The sequence below is a fragment of the Phasianus colchicus genome, chromosome 7 (genome assembly GCF_987193195.1).
Source record: "Phasianus colchicus chromosome 7, bPhaCol1.hap1.1, whole genome shotgun sequence".
In the NCBI taxonomy this organism is placed as follows: Eukaryota; Metazoa; Chordata; class Aves; order Galliformes; family Phasianidae; genus Phasianus; species Phasianus colchicus.
Genome location: NC_143442.1, coordinates 33,261,660 through 33,278,198, shown reverse-complemented (window position 1 = coordinate 33,278,198; position 16,539 = coordinate 33,261,660). Strand labels below are relative to the sequence as shown.

Below are 16,539 nucleotides of genomic sequence, written 5' to 3'. Positions count from 1 at the left end.
GTACAGCAGTTGGCAAATTTTGCGGGGGATTTTTTTTCCCCTGCTTTGTTTGTTTGTTTTTTAATACATGCTGCTACTTCACTGTCCACAACAGAAGGAGAAATTTGCTTGGATTTCCACATCCTTGATTTTAAGGAGTATTTTTAACATACTGGTATCTCTCTCCTAAAGTGCAGTACTTGAAAATATATTGCCACTTCCTCAGCAGTTGGGCTGAATGGGCTGGCCCCAGCTCTGGAATGAGCCCTGGCCTGTGGGCAGTCTGGTTTTACAGCCCAAGGGAGGATGGTGGAGGGGAAGGGAGGTTGTGCCCAGTAAGTGGAAATGGATGATGTTCTTTATCAGGTAATGCGACTGGCATGTAAGTCCTTACCTCTAAAGACAACTTGTGTGTGCCTTGGGAGCTGGATCCCGCCTTACGTTCCTCTTTATCAGTACACAGCCAAAGCATGGTCTGGCCAGTTGTTTGCACTGGCAAAAACTGAAGTCCTTTTTCCCTTCCCAAAAACCTGACAGCATTCTATGTAAATCACACACAGTGCTGTGGTCATGGCAGAGGTTGTAATTTGCCTGTATGCCGGGACAAAAGTGTGGCTTTCCTTACGTTTTGGAACTGTAGCTTAGTGAGAAGCTGTGCCATATGGCTTTGACTGTGTTGTGCACATAAAGGGGGACAGTTTCCTGCAGGCGTTATTCCTCTGCTGTGATTGCCCTGCCACATCACGATAGTTCAGCCAAACTCAACTGGGGTTGGGGAGAATATCCTCTCCTGTGGGTAAGGACAGAGCATGACAGCTGGGAGTCCCAGCTCTCATCCTCATGGAAAGCATCCATTTTCTCTCATGCTTATGGCCACTCTCTGCCTTGTTAGAGTTAGAGATTTCCCTTTTATCCTTTGGAGTTGCATAAAGGACAAATGATGGTCTGCTCCCTGGCCCCTCCATAGCAGAACTGCTTGTTCGATGCCTCAGAACACAATGTTTCTCTGAAATGCTGGTAATTCAGGTGAACCATTTGTGTAATCTGCACAGCCATCACGAGAAAGGCCTTTCTATTTATTTGTCATCACTGACAGAAAAGAAATGTTCGATATGGGAATTAATTGTGTTGCACTCTGTACTTTAGTGAGCTGGCTAACCGTGATCCCTTCCTCACATGCCACATGCTTGTGTCCGAAAAATAGCACGTGTCAGCATAGGTTTGATTTATTTTCCTTCTTCTCTATCCTCTTTTGGTCCAAATTTCATATTCCACATCAAGTGCCCCAGGTTGCAGCATCTTTATCAGAGCTTTTTGTTACCGCTGCAGGTAACGAGTCACATAATATTGCCACTGGATATGCCAGGGGCTGTGCTTGGGGACGCTGAGGAAAGGGGAGAGGAAGAAGATGAGGTCAATAATCCAATTTGTCTGAGCTAATGAAAAGGAACGCCGATGATTTCTCACCTTTTCAGACTTTCTGCTAGGGGGCCTGAATTAAAATGTCCTCAGTCCTCATTTTGTGCAAAGCAGAAACTATTTACTGCTACAGCCATGCAGTGGCCATGCTCAGTGAGCTCCACACCTCTCGCTTGCACTGTGAATAGTGATTTTTCTCCACAGACACCCAGAGGTAAAGGGTTTGTGCTGACACAGCCAGACATCAAACTGCAACTTCAGGGAGCAATGCAGTAGCACAGAGCTCTTGCCACCCTTCAACTGGGACCGCTGCTGTGTTGTTTTCAGCCTTTTTGGAGTGCTTACCATGGAAGGGTTTCAGATCTTTCCCTGCTCTCCGTGTGCACTGCAGTACCATCAAGTCAGTAAAGTGAGATAAGGTAAGCACCAGTGAGGAAAACCTTCAGTTCTACTATCTCAAGCATGGCCTTGTAACTGAGCATATGCAGCATTGGAACTATGAATTTATTTTGAATATTTTGGGGGGGGGCAGAGTTCAGGTTTTTGGGGTGCTACTATTAGATGAGGAAATCCTAGTCATACTGCTCTTTATAAAAGACTTCTCTGCCTAAAGCAGCTAACTAGGAAGAAATCTAAACAAATGGTCATATTAACACACAACAATTAACTCCCTTGAACTGCCTAATTCTTCTAGTACAAGAGTTTAATTGGCTTTAATTTGTGATTTGTAGCCTACTGCAGGCTACCTCTTGGAATAAGAATCATCTGGCAACGAATCAAAAGTCATAGGGCCAAATTTCGGAGAGTGATATTTTCTACTTAAGTTCCTAAATGAATCATCTGACTTCTCTGAAAGTGTCATTTTGTTCTTAAGCGTAAGGAAGGAGAGCTTAGATGTTTGAAATTTTTGAAATGGCTTTCTGCATAAGGATGTGTCTGACTTGCAGTACTTGCTAAACACATTTGGTTTTGGCCTGTTCACAGAAAGAATTTTTCACTTTTCAGAAAGTGGTCATAAATTTGTGTATGGAGGACACTTGGAAATCACCCAGAATTTCCCAGAAGTTTTTCCATAGAGATTTGCCACTACTGTTTTATAATAAGTGGCGTTATCTTGGAAGAGGGTTTTTCCCAACAACAACAACAACAACAAAACCAACCCAAAAACAAACCATAGTAAAATCACGGATTGGCAAGTGAGGTGCAGCTTGTTGAGCGATGAATAGAACAGTAAGTATATAAACAGGGTAGTCCCCAGAATAACAGGCATGGGAATGGAGCCAAATCTGGTGCTCTGTATTTCATTGGGATGAAGGCATGTTGCATCTCATTGCCTGCCAGTGTGTTAGCAGTGCTGCTAAGATTTCATCTGGGACAGAGCAGGATCAGAGCGGTTGTAAAAGTGTTTCTTCTCACCCGAGTGTTAACAAAAAGCCTACTGTCGAAGGGTGCAAATCAGGACTGTCAGTATGAAGAATTACTTTCTCACTGGCAGCAGGAGCGTAGTGATTTTACAGAAAGTAGTTAAAGTAATAATAATCCTGTTTTAGAAGAACCAAAGTTATCCTTTGTGTATCAAAAATATGTGCCAAACAGGAATGGCTGAGGTCTTTGATATATATTTAACCAGAACAGATGCTAAATGTAGTCCCATTGGACCTGGATTTTATGTTTATAAAGACTCTTTCCTGGCTTTCTCTAGCATTCTAGAGGCTTTAAAACCTGTGTTTTTTAAAGGAAAAAAAAGTAATTAAAGCACTCATAGGAAGGGACTTGAATGTTGCTCCGAAAGTAAGCAGGCCCTGCTTTTACCAAGAACGTGTATTAGTTTGTGAGCTGCTCCTTTTGGTTTTAAAGGGACAGAAGCTTTCAGACGAGGGTTATGAAGTGTGCTCAGTCAGAAGGTCTGTGGGCACAGGGTATTAAAAACAACACCAGATCTAGGGAACTGGGGGGGTCCCCTTTCCCAAATTCTACATTTAAAGGTTTTAAGCCGTAGAAAACACAGTGGAAAGCAATTGATTCCAAGTGGAAGAAGTTTAATTTCTCCATCTTAGGAGAGATACTTATTTATTCATGTATATTTTGACAGCCACTTGTGACAGTCTCATTAAAAGTGTTAGAACAGCTTTGGCCGCGCTCCGTCCCCGCTTACATTTCTGTTTTGATACAGAAAATGTCACTGATGTATTTTGCAGGGGTACAGAATTCAGAGAAGGCCAACTCATAGCGAAACTCCTGCGCAGCACTTCCGTGCTGAGGCGGTAAAGGAGAATTGTTGTACAGGGAATCGTCCGATTAAGTAGAAAATGGAGTCAGTTTGCTCTTTGAAATAACAGTTGGCATATACGTGGTAAAATATTCCTGCTGTTTATAGCAGTTAATCAGCTATTTTGGCTGGCTTTAGGCTGTATCAGCTAGAAAGCACTCGCAGCCTTTGCTCTGAGGTCTCCGTTGAGGTGCCATGTATTAAAGATATTTCTAAAAGGACTGTGTCATGCTAATAAACCCAACTCTGTTGGCCCACGTGGCTTTTCATTTCGGTATTTGTTTATACAACAGCAAGTTGTGTGCTTTAGATACTGGTGTAGCTAAAGAGAAGTCATATTTCAGTATTATTTTTCCTGGAGAAGAGATAGCTATAATGGATGCATTTTAACCAATGAACTGTGTTGTTTCTGCAGTGTTTTACTGTAATTTAGAGGTAAATATTTGAAATTACACTTGTTAATCAATACTTTATATAAGTATAAAATGATTTCAAAAAGAAAAGAAAACAAAACCATGGGCTTTGGGTGTTTTTGTTTTGTTGGAGGCGGGGCGTTATGTTTTTTTCTTAATTATCAGTGATGTTCCCTGACACAAGCTGCTCTTCTTAAGCCTTTAGAAAGGTAATACTTGGCAGCTCTGGCTCACCTTGCCCTGTCTACTCCTGAAGTAGCTTTAGATAATTAAATTCTCCATGCTGCAGAACAGGGCTCTGACTTAAGGTCTTAAATCTGGAGCTGAAGAGAAACATCTTTTTTGTTTGGTTAGCTGTTTTCTCCCTCTCTCCACTGAGCCTTCTTTCAGTTGCTAAGGTTGGAAGGCTTCTTTGCCCTGCTTTGGCTTTAAAAGAGAGAAAAGATTTAATATTTATCAGTAGACGAAAAGTATTTGCAGTCACACAGTTTCCAGTGTTAAAAAGCAAAAAGCTCATGTAGTCGCACATTGCAGTACACGTCCTTTTTATGAATTCCTATTTTAATAAATCAGTACAAGTTAACAGAATCAAAAGGCAAATGCATAGCTATAAATGGCGAAACACACACCATGCTTAGAACTGTCCCTTGCCTCCCATGGTCACGCATGCAATCTATTGCAATGGTCTCTGATTTCTCGTGTATCTCACTCCAAAAGACAGGAAAATGTTTTAAACACAGGAACTACTATGTAGAGAGGAAATGTATTTAGGTAAAGGCTCTTCATGAGTGAAGTAGAGCTGCCCAAGCCAGTGTCAGACAGGTTATCCCATGTATTGTGCAGTACCTGTGGGCTCATGCAATGCAGAATGGGAGCAGCACTCCTTCCCAAGTGCTCTGGCTGTGCAAACCAGCATGGTGTAGAGACCAGATTTCTACTCTCTGATGCTAGAATTGTAAATCTACCTAGATCTGGTGTGATAATTGTTCACAAAGGATACACTTCAATTACTATTAGCTGAATCTTAGGATACAGCATAGTTGTTATTAGTGGATGGTTAGTTAGAGCTATGATTAATTTCAGTTATGAACAAAATACTGCTTTTCATAGAAGTGTAAGGGAAGTGAGTAAGGATGTCAGGATATTACTTTGTTGTTAGAGAATAATAATAATGCTGGAGTACAACTGAAACCTACTAGCAGAAGACAGCAGCAGAAATAACAGGGAGAGCAGTCTTCTCAAGGCACTGAAGTGATAAAGAAAAGGTTGGTTTGCTACTGTCTCAAGTCGGCATTGAACAACAGAGTTTATAGAAAAACATTAAATCTTATTACTCAGTTTTTGCTTTTTTGGGGCAGCTTTCTATTGGATGTTTGTGGCTCAGATTAATTGTACTAGATTTAAAAGCTGCTACTGCATAGTATGAACGTGACAAAAATTGATTGTCATCCCAGAAGCCTGCAGTTTAATCAAGAAGCAGGAAATACCTGATTGGACAAAACTATAAGAAACAGATCAAAGTAGTTACTCAGAATTAAAACTAGTAGGAAAAAATGAATTCCTTCTGGATTAAAGTAGTCTATTGAAAGTGAAGTGTGCTCTTGTAGCAGGTTCTGTACGTGGCAAGAAAGGAACAGGCTATTGGTGACTTTGTGAAGGATGTTCTCATGTCGTCTTTGCCACTGAGCTGAAGTACAGTGATTACTTGAACTCCTGACTGAAGACTTTGAACGTGTCTTCAGCTGCCTGTTTACTGGGGAATAATACTTGCTCATATGTGGCCTCCAAGAATATCAAAGAAAAGTTGGGTAAAACACACAAACTGCATGCCTTAAAAACCAGCAGGAATAAAAGAACAGACTTGAAACTTGGTGAGAATCCTTCTGCTTTCTTTAATGTTGTCATCCCGAAACTGAAGCTGTTATTCCTGAATACTGAGAAATGTGTCAGAGGAGGGAGTTTTGCCTGTTTTCTCAGACACCGAAAGCAAAACAGAAAAAAAAAATACACACGCACACACACACATATATATACATATAGGATTTGTTGACTTTATTCTCTTTATGTATCTCTGTTAGGACATTTTGAAATGATATAAAAGAGGATAATGGCTAATCAGATCCTTCAAATGTATTGTGGGAGTTTAATGGAGAAGCCACAAACTCTCTATCAATTCCAGTGAGCTTGCATTTGGTGTATTTGGAAGAAGAGCTTCATGGCTTAGTTTTTCTTTATTATTAGTCCACAATGTTTTTGGTGAGATGGCAGCAAGCTTAATACCTTCTTCAGTGCATCTGCAGTTGTTTCAGATGTATCTTCAGCACACAAAATGAAGTTGCAGAGATGTGGTACATATGTGGCACATCTACCTTCTGCTGCCCTTCTTACAGGACCATGGCATGGGCAGTGATTTAAACCACCAAAGCAAAACTGCTAGAGGACACCTGTGAGAGTTCTCTTCCTCCCTCTTTCTATTTGAATCAGAAGACAGATGTTGGTGTTTACACCAGACACGTGAACTACTATGATAAAAACATTTTTGTATAGCCAGGGAGTAACTGTTTTAAAGCAATTGAAAAAAGGAGTTGGGGAGATGCGAAAGATCACCGAGTATGTTTATTTTTCACAAGAACTGTGCTTCATGCCAATGAATTCAAACTGAGGAGTCCTGATAGGACCTGACCAAGGCTCCATGATAAGAGATATGCTAAAAAAATGAATGGAAGTGCTTACATCTGAAATCTGATGTTCCAGACCTTGTAATGCTGGGGAGCCCTGGTTAGTTGAAGTTCCTTCATCATTTAAAGTCTAGCTGTAGTAAAGTGCTTGGGTGAATGGCAAGTGCTGAGTATAATTTTGTGCCCTGCTGACTCAGTCTGCCCAGTAGGATGTAAGTAGGTGCTTATACCTGACTGTGTGCCCAGAAATGCTGGGACAGAACCGAGTGTCCTCAACAAATGTTGATCTAGATTATGGTCTTAATAATGCTTCAGAAAAAACCAATGTCAGTTTGTCAGATTTCTTTTCCTCTTTAAATATAAAAAAATAAGAGTTTATTGATCCAATCCCCACTATCAAGGGCAAATATAAATGATTGGCATCAACATAATTTGTGTGTGTGTGTGTGTGAATGTTTGTGGGGTGGATTGAGTAAGGAGTAGAGTTTCTGTTAAAATTAATTATTTATTGCATCAAACAAACCTTTTCCGTTAGTTTTACACAGATTTGCCTATTTCTCAATTTAACATCATGAGACTTTCTTAGCCTTTGCTACTTCACAAAGGTTGTGGACCTGATTGTCACTTGCATTGTCTTTATACCACTGCAGCAATGGAAAGCAGCCTTTAAGAGGGGGCTTTAAGCTGTAGTGTAAGCAAAAGGTTTATTTTAAAACAAAGATTTTAATACCTGTCTAAGTCCAGTCCTTGTGTTCAACTTCAAATATTTATCTGGATTGGACCAATACTGAAAATATGTGCAAAACCATAGAGATAAAGACCACAGACTCCAGTTATGGATCCAAATTTTGAGCAGAGCTCATCATTTACTGAAGACAAAACCTCTGAGATTGGGAACTTCACAAAAATCAGGCAGCAGTGATCAGCTCAAGCTGATGCTGTATAAGGGGAAGAGCCCCATTAGGGGCTTAACCCACAAAGCAGAAGAAATGGTCAGACCTATGTGAGATGACAGCGCCACAAAGAGTGGGACAGTGGGCACCTTCTGGAGTTTCTTGACGGCACTCTCCCTTCCGTTTTCCCTTTCAGGTGAACGCCCCTTCCACTGCAATCAATGTGGAGCTTCTTTTACCCAGAAGGGGAACCTGCTGAGGCACATCAAGTTGCACTCTGGGGAGAAACCGTTCAAATGTCCCTTCTGCAGCTACGCCTGCCGACGAAGGGACGCCCTCACAGGACACCTCAGGACCCACTCCGGTGAGCCCGCCTTGTCTTCTTTTCCCTCTTGTTGGTTCCTTTCTCACTACTGCTAAAGTGAAACAGGTTGTGAAAATAACCGTGTTTCTGGTGGCTCCGGGGCTGCACCGTCCTCTTCAGATAGCACAGCTCTGAGCTTTGGAAAAGCTTTGACGTGAATCAGAAAAGTGTGGTTCAGCCACACCTCTCCTTTTGTGTAACTGAGCTTCTCTGCTGATGCTATCACATTTCCCTTTGAATGTCTCCTTGGGTGTATCCAGACTTTGCTGGCAGATTGTTCTGACACTGTAGGCCCCAGAGTGGCTGTGAAATTCCACAGATCAGAAAAATAAATTTGTGCTTTTGGAAGTCTGCTTTGCAGCTCATACCAATTTCTTCCTCTATTAAATGCCGTATGCTGGTAGAGTTTATACTTGCTGATCTTTCAAGATCCTTCTGACTGCATTTTTTATTCAATTATTTCTCCTGTAAAGTTCTAATTCATAAATGTATGGGAGAGATTGAGCTTTCCCCGCCTGCTTGATACAGTTTTTTTGATGGATTTTAAAGTAACAGTCTAACTATACTATGTGTTAGTAGTCATGTTGATAGCCCTGGTGATCAGGATTGGAGGTGTTTCTAATCTCTATATGCTACACCAAAGGGCTGTGTTCTGCCCACTTCACTCGTTTGTGTAGATCTTTTGAGTAAGATCTTAACTTGCTGTGATTTTTATCTACTAGGATGTTCAACTTTTATGTCCAGACCATTTATGGGAGACTGTGTTTTTCACTGTTGAATGAGCAGAGATAATTGGACTGGTTAGAAGTGACAGGATTACAGATGAACTTTTTTTAAGGTGTTAGCAAACGTGTGACTACTGAAACATGGTGGTAGAAGTGCGGCTGCAGACAGAAACTCTGCGTGTGAAAATGTCATCACGGAGCTTTCTGACTATTTATACACATTTATTCTAAGAGTCAGCCTCACTTCAGTGGAATTTTCTGTTTTATGAGCATTAGGGTGCTGAGTTTCCATTATATTTCCAAGAATCAGAAAGGATAAGCTAGTAAATTTCTCCAGGTACGCAGGAGGCTGCACTGTTGCAAACATACTTCAGACAGAAAGCATGAGCATGAGTGCAAGCACGGGGCTAGGCTGAAAGAGTATTGCCTGAGAGGTGTCAGCTGAGAGGATTTGATCTGAAAGTCAAAAGGGAAAGATGTCTGTGGAACAGCGTGCCTTGTGATTTTCACACATCTGACCGTAACAGTAATTTCAACTTGAAATTTAGTAAAAAAGAGAACACAATGAAGATATCCACAATTTAATTAAGAAAGGAATCATGACGTCGAAGAACTTACATGGCAAAACATGAATGTTGAGGTTGAAAATCATTTTCACAGTATGAATATAGATTTTTATTACCTAGATCCAGCTACTGATAGCAATTATTCATTCTTCCTGTGTAAAGAGTACATGGCTGATCTTTCTGCTTTTTGCGTGAAGATGAAACACAATTAAAGCATGGGTTTTTCAGAAGGCATCTAAGCAGCTTATGCATATGGGTCCCACTGGAGCTCCTTCCCTAACTGACATAGTTGTGTTCAGCTGTACTCACAATGCAATTTTAAGGGAGTGTTATCACTAAAAGCAGTCAGCTACAACTGTTTTGAGTAGAGACTCAAGAGAAACAGCCAAGTGCTCTCTCATTGCTCTCCAAGACAATTTCTAGAATAGCATTCAAAGATGAAGAGTTAAAAACCTGCAATATTGCCCAACCTAGCACCCAACCTATATGGGCATGGAAATGAATGTGTCTTTCTGTCCCAGACATGTAGCTGGGTTGGTTTTATGCCCACAGTTGTGAACCTTGTTCATGGAGAAGATGGATAGACATTCCCAAGGGATTTAAACTGTTTCCTATCTGCTTACTCTGCAAGTGCTTTTATGATTTAATAAACTGCACATCAGAGCCTTGCAGGTAGGCCTTGAAGACTACAGCAAAACTGTGTGAACTTCATCAAGTTCATACATTTTATGTTATTTCTGACCAGAAAAAAAAACAGTATATCATGTAGTTGTATTATAGACAGAAAAGATTGAAAACAATTTTGCAGTATGAGACTTCAATCCAGTTTTAGTCTGGTACATTTATGCCTAAATTGAGGTGAATCTGAATATGTTTTGGCAGTTATAAAAGGAAAGCTCTTTAGATCAGCTCCTTAGTTAATACAGTTTAGAATCATATCTCCTAAGCATGGCAAGTATTATTATTTGGCATTACCTGAGAATCTGGCACATGATTTCACAAATGCAAGACAAATTTCATTTTTTTATGTTATGTATCCATTTCCTCTTTAAACAAGAGTGCTATTAATTAAGAAAAAGAAAAAAAAAAAAGCCACCACTTTTCTTCTCAAGAATGTTTTAAGCTGCTCACTCTAAGTGGAAGGCAATATATGCAAGAAGGAAAGGAATTGAAGACATTTTTTATCTTTTTTTTTTTTCTCCGAGCTAGCTTGATCTGTGATTTTGAAAGCACTTTGTGTCACTACTTAATCAGTTCCACCTCCTCATCACTGCTGCCAGTTAGTCCATTTTTCCTGTTCCTAGTGCAGGGTTTTCATACAGTAGGACAGGAAAGGTGAAAAAGTAAGGAATTACTAACATAAATTAGCAGAAGCACCTCAGAGAGGTTTGAAATGAAACTACTATTAGCTTAAAAATATATATATATTGTTTTGGTGGCTGTTTTTTTGTTTTGTTTTTGCCTTTGTAGGATTATTTGGTTTGTGCTGTTTAATATTATTTCCTTTTTAAGTCTTTCTGAGTATCATGATCTTGTACAGAATTGTATCTTATTATGTGTTTCTAGGATGACTGGTTAGCAAAGTATTACTTCACATCTGTAGTACTTACTGCTGTTTAACCCTAAATAATTAAGGACTTATCTTGCAGTTATTCGCTCCTGCAGTTATTTACCTTTTACTGACATATGCAGTTCTGATGAACTTTGTGTCTATATTTTCCTCCCACACACAGCTTCTTTGGTTTCAGCAACATAATGATGCCTTCAGGACAACAGTTGGATAATGCCTGGGGAGAGATTCCTGCAGAGAATTGCACTAAGAGCTAGCTTGAGCCTGACAGTTCTTACAGGAGTTTCAGATACTGTTTCTAGGATTAGCTCTGAGGTTCCACAACAGAGGTGATACTGAAGAGATGCCCAAGCTGGCTTCCAGGACCTGAGTCTAAGCACAGGCTGTAGGGGGCTGGAGCAAAAGCAGGTAGCCCCTTCCTGAAGGGTGTGTGACCAGGTAGGAGGCATTGGCTTTATCTTGCCTAACATTTGCTGTTCTAAAGAGGAAGATATCCAGACAAAGCCAGTCCCTGATGGAAGTCAGAAAGGACCTGCTGTGTTACCCTGAGACATGCTCATATCCTCTGTCATCTCTAGAACTGCACAGCTAAACAAAGACACGTACAAGATAGATGAGACAAATTCTTCTGTAGGCAACTAATAAGCAAAGCAAAACTTTTAAGGAAAACGATTGTTCTGACAGATCTGATATTTAATGCACCTAGGTGTGTATCTTTGTACTTCAAAAGATATGGTGTACAACCTGATGCTTCTTCATTCTGAAAAATCAGGCTTTGCTGAGAGGGTGTGTAAAATTATCAGTTTTGTTTTGGAGGTGAGTTCCTTGTGTCTAAAAGAGCCAAGTCAACCTTTTCCACATAACACTATTTTAAACAGAGACACTTTGATAGTTCTGAAAAAAGCCAAGGCTGCACTGATGAGCAATCTAGAAAAGCCTGTAGAAAACATTGGTGTGTTAGTTTTCAGAGCGGGGCTTGGGTAGGAAGCAGTAAATGAGGGACAGGATCACTTGCTAAAGAGGAAACAAAAAGCAGAGTTAGGTTCTCTTAAGTGGGAATCCCCGTGGGACACCTGTTACATGATTTATGTAATTAAAAGGCTGTCTGGTCATGCATACACACAGGCCAAATAAAGCCTTCTCAAGCATCCTTAATTCTAGAACTTCACTATTTTCCTGTCTTTGTCTTGGCAACCTCAATCACATTCCCTTACTGTGGGAGTATGTATGTGCTATTCATATATGACAGCAGTTTTACTGTTTATTTCTTCCTAAAAACTGGGTAGTCACATCATTATTTTTTCCTGTCACAAAAGCTTTTCCTCACAATGCATTTTAAAATTTGCTTCCAAGCCACCTCTTTCCTTTCTAGAAAATTATTTTTCCCTTTTCTGCTTTTTACAAATATTTGTTTCTTCTTCCCTCTCTTCTTTCTGTATTGCTGCTGCACTTTGTTACTACCCAGCTTTTTAATAGCACTGAAGTAATGGAATCATATTATTTGCAAAAGAAAAGCAGTGAAGCATTTGTTTTGAAAAGAAAGGCTTAGGCAAAAACTCCCAAAAGCACACTCTCAGCAAAGTATGTACAGCGCACAACACGTCTCATTAAAAAGGTAAATTCCCCTTCTACGTGGAAAGGAAATTTAGTAACTCTTTCTGTATTTCTGGCTTTGCAACTCTACTTTTCTTTTCCATAAGGGCTTTTTTCTTGGTTCCTTGTGTTACCAAACAAAGCATCCTCCCAGCCACGGGTGGTGTCCTCCTAGCCTGCAATTGCATGGTTCTTGTCAGCAGGACCTTTTCTTAGGGAAATGGAGCAGTGATGTTTGTGCATGCACTGACTGCTGAGAGGCAGAAGGGACCCAATTCTTAATTCTGACAAAATGCCTGACCCAATGCATGTCTGGGAGAGTCATCTCAGTCATCTCACCTGTGAGTGCCTCAGTCCAGCTGAAAAATTGGATGAACTGGCACACAGCTGAAAAACACAACGCTGTGCATGAAGCACTGCCTGTCAAAAGCCAGTGAGAATTATTGGGAGAGTGGCAAAGATGATGATTAAGAATAATAACGAGTCTATGTTGTAAATTGCTTTTTTCATCTCAAAGAGACTTGTACCACTTTTAACAACTCCACTCTCAAAAGACTTGGCTGAAGTCGATGTCTACTCTGTAACCATGCTTTTAATGATGAGAACATCATAATTAGAAGAGTCTTGGGACCTAAAGGTCTCATTACACCCAGAGCTGGACTGACTCAAGTATATCATGAATGAAGGGAAAAGAATTTAATGTGAGCAAGTAGGACACTATCTGAAAAATGAAGAAAGTACGTGAAGGGGAGGAGACAATATTTTGCACACAAATCCTAGTTCTGCAAGTAGGTTAGTAAACAGCATCTTTCCTCAGCTGTGATGAGCCAGTGGGCTTTTTAGAGCTCTCTTTCATCAGGCAGAGCTGCTCTTTGTCTCAGTTTTTCTTACGCTGATTTAGTTGAACTCAGTGGAATTAATCACTTCCCCAAATCATTTGATTTTCATATCAGATCCCAGCTTCTAATCTGCTGTTAGTATGTGCACAATACCAAAGCAGCTCTGCTTTCTCATCAGTGCTTCCAGTACCTTCCAGGCTTTCACTCTGTGCTGTAGTCTCTAAAATCTCAAGTATTCTGCTTTCCATATTGTTTGTATGTGCAACATTGGAAGTTAAGCAGATCAAAATGTATACAAGGGTAGGAGTTTGCTATGTAAGGCCTTTTATCTCCAAGGCATTCTTCTTTGAAGCTTAATCTATGCAGAGTCAACTTGTATCCCATGCTTCACTAAATCTGAACCTGAGCCTTGAAGTGCTGGATTCACTTTCACCTCCAGAGCCCTAGTGCGTCAAGTGTAAGCTACACAAAACGATCATCTTTTTCATGCTCAGAATTATCTTGGTATAGAAAAATCTTAGCATGACCAAGCTTCTATAGAGCACATTATCAATGAGAAACCCTCTTTGATTTAAAGATGCTGTAAGATTATGATCTTTCCAGAAAAAGGGACTTGGACTTTGTGTTCAGGGGGAACTTGTGAAAAGGCGAGTTTCCACCCAAAGCAAGAAGTATTTGCTTTTTGCTTGTTGGACCTTTAACAGTCTTGAAGATTCCCTCTTATCTGCAGCAGTTATGAATCAGTCCTTGACTGTTCAACCCAACAGATCTGTTTCTTATAGATAAGACAGAGAAATAGGAGAAGTGGTCCTGGCAAGCATGGGTAAATGTGCTGTGTGTACCAGCCTCATGAATCTCTCTCAGCAATGGGTATCAGCTTTTCTCTGTCTTTTTTTTTTTTTTTTCCTTTCTCACTATGGTGTGCAATTGAGATGATGGGAACAGACGCTGTACAGTTCCCTGCTTCTTCAGCATGTAAGCAGAAGTGCCCCGTTCCTTCTAGTGCTTTGGGCCCACTTTGTAAGTTGACTGATTAGAGAAAGGCTCACCCCACCTGCTAGCAATGAGAGACGCCAGTACTGAGGAATACAGTTGTTCTGCATGTCAGTTCTCAGCAAGATTCTTAGGTGCTAAGAGTTATCATGGTGTCTGAGACAAGTCTTGTGCCTCCTGCTATAACCTGATGGAGCACAGCCTTGTTAGGTCTCTGCCAGAAGCAGGACTGCCAGCCAGGCCTCTCTTACCAGCAGAGAGAAGTGGAAAGAGAAGATCTGGAGAGAAAGGTTGCAGTGTCTCTTCCTTTCCTGATCAACCTAGTTTCCTTTTCTTAGTGAGCCAGGGTAGCAGACTCACGTGTTTGGTGTCAGGTTGGGTCTCTGGATCCATGGCAAGGATGAGTTTTGCGTTAAGGTAGGGAGGTCCTGCATCCCAAAATGGGGAAGGAAATGGAATATTAGTGCCCCCAGTGCTGCAAATTTACCATGAAGAAAAGTTCCCAAGGGCACATTTCAGTTCTGCACTGCCATAAATTGCTCACAAGGAGAGGGCAGGGTGTCCTTTGCCTTTTTCTTCAGACTTTCTGGATCTTCTCTCACTGCATCCAGCTCAGACAGCACCATGGTAGTTGGGGTGTCAAGGTCCTTGTTTAGACAGCTTCAGCATGGTGTAAGATTCACCTGGAATCATCTCTCATTAATATTACAGAATCACACAGAATCACAGAATGACCTGGGTTGGAGGGGACCTCAAGGATCATGTAGTTCCAACCCCCCTGCCTAGCAGGGCCACCGAACATACACCTTTACTAGATCAGGTTGCCCAGAGCCTCGTCCAACCTGGTCTTGAACACCTCCAAGGACGGGGCATCCACAACATCCCTGGGCAGCCTGTTCCAGGACCTAACCACCCTCCTAGTAAAAAACTTCCCCCTAACATCCAACCTAAATCTTCCCTCTTTTAACTTAAAACCATTTCCCCGTGTCCTGCTATTATCAGCCCTTATGAAGAGTTTACTCCCCTCCTGGGAGTAAGTTCCCTTCAGATATTGAAAGGCTGCAATGAGGTCGCCCCGCAACCTTCTCTTCTCCAGGCTGAACAAACCCAACTCCCTCAGCCTGTCCTCATAGGGGAGGTGCTCCAGCCCCCTGATCATCTTCGTGGCCCTCCTCTGGACCCTTTCCAAAATCTCCATGTCTTTTTTGTACTGAGGGCTCCACACCTGAACACAGTACTCCAGATGGGGCCTCACAAGAGCAGAGTAGAGAGGGACAATCACCTCCCTATCCCTGCTGACCACCCCTCTCCTGATGGAGCCCAGGATCCCATTTGCTTTCCGGGCTGCCAGAGCGCACTGCTGGCTCATGTTAGGTTTCTCATCTATCAGGACCCCTAGGTCTTTCTCTGCCGAGCTGCTCTCAAGGACAACTCCCCCCAGCCTGTACAGGTGCCTGGGGTTCTTCCGGCCCAAGTGCAAAACCTTGCACTTTGCCTTATTGAACCTCATTAGGTTCACCCGAGCCCAGCTTTCCAGCCTGTCAAGGTCCCTCTGAATGGCCTCCATTCCCTCCACCGTATCGACTGCACCACTCAGCTTGGTGTCATCAGCAAACTTGCTGAGGGTGCACTCCATTCCCTCATCGATGTCATTAATAAAGATGTTAAAGAGCACCGGTCCCAAGACAGACCCTTGAGGGACACCGCTCGTTACCGGCCTCCACCTGGACATAGAGCCATTGACCACCACCCTCTGTCTGCGGCCTTTCAACCAATTGCTTATCCATCTAGTTGTCCACCCGTCAAATCCACCTCCCTCCAGTTTGGAGATGAGGATGTGATGGGGGACCATGTCAAAGGCCTTGCTCAGGTCCAGGTAAATGACATCAGTTGCCTTCCCTTCGTCCACCAATGCCGTCACTCCATCATAGAAGGCCACAAGATTAGTTAAGCATGACCTTCCCCTGGTGAAGCCATGCTGGCTATCTAGGATCACGTGCTCGTTCTTTATGTGATCAAGCATATTGTCCAGGAGGATCTGTTCCATAATCTTCCCAGGCACGGAGGTGAGACTCACCGGCCTGTAGTTACCTGGGTCCTCCCTGCTCCCCTTCTTGTAAATGGGAGTGACGTGACCCTTCCTCCAATCGTCCGGGACCTCACCTGACAGCCACGACTTCTCAAATATGATGGAGAGCGGCTCAGCAACCACCTCAGCCAGCTCCTTCAGGACCCTGG

The 16,539-nt window shown here is 41.9% G+C and overlaps 1 protein-coding gene across 23 annotated transcripts in view; it reads left to right on the top strand.

Moving 5' to 3' along the window:
* Positions 1-16,539, top strand: part of IKZF2 (IKAROS family zinc finger 2) — a 105,190-nt gene that overhangs the window by 60,019 nt on the left and 28,632 nt on the right. For all 23 annotated transcript variants that reach the window (XM_031604584.2, XM_031604582.2, XM_031604585.2 and 20 more), the window contains one exon: positions 7,848-8,015. In XM_031604584.2, coding sequence (XP_031460444.2) covers positions 7,848-8,015 — 168 coding nt within the window. The remainder of the gene's footprint in view (positions 1-7,847; positions 8,016-16,539) is intronic.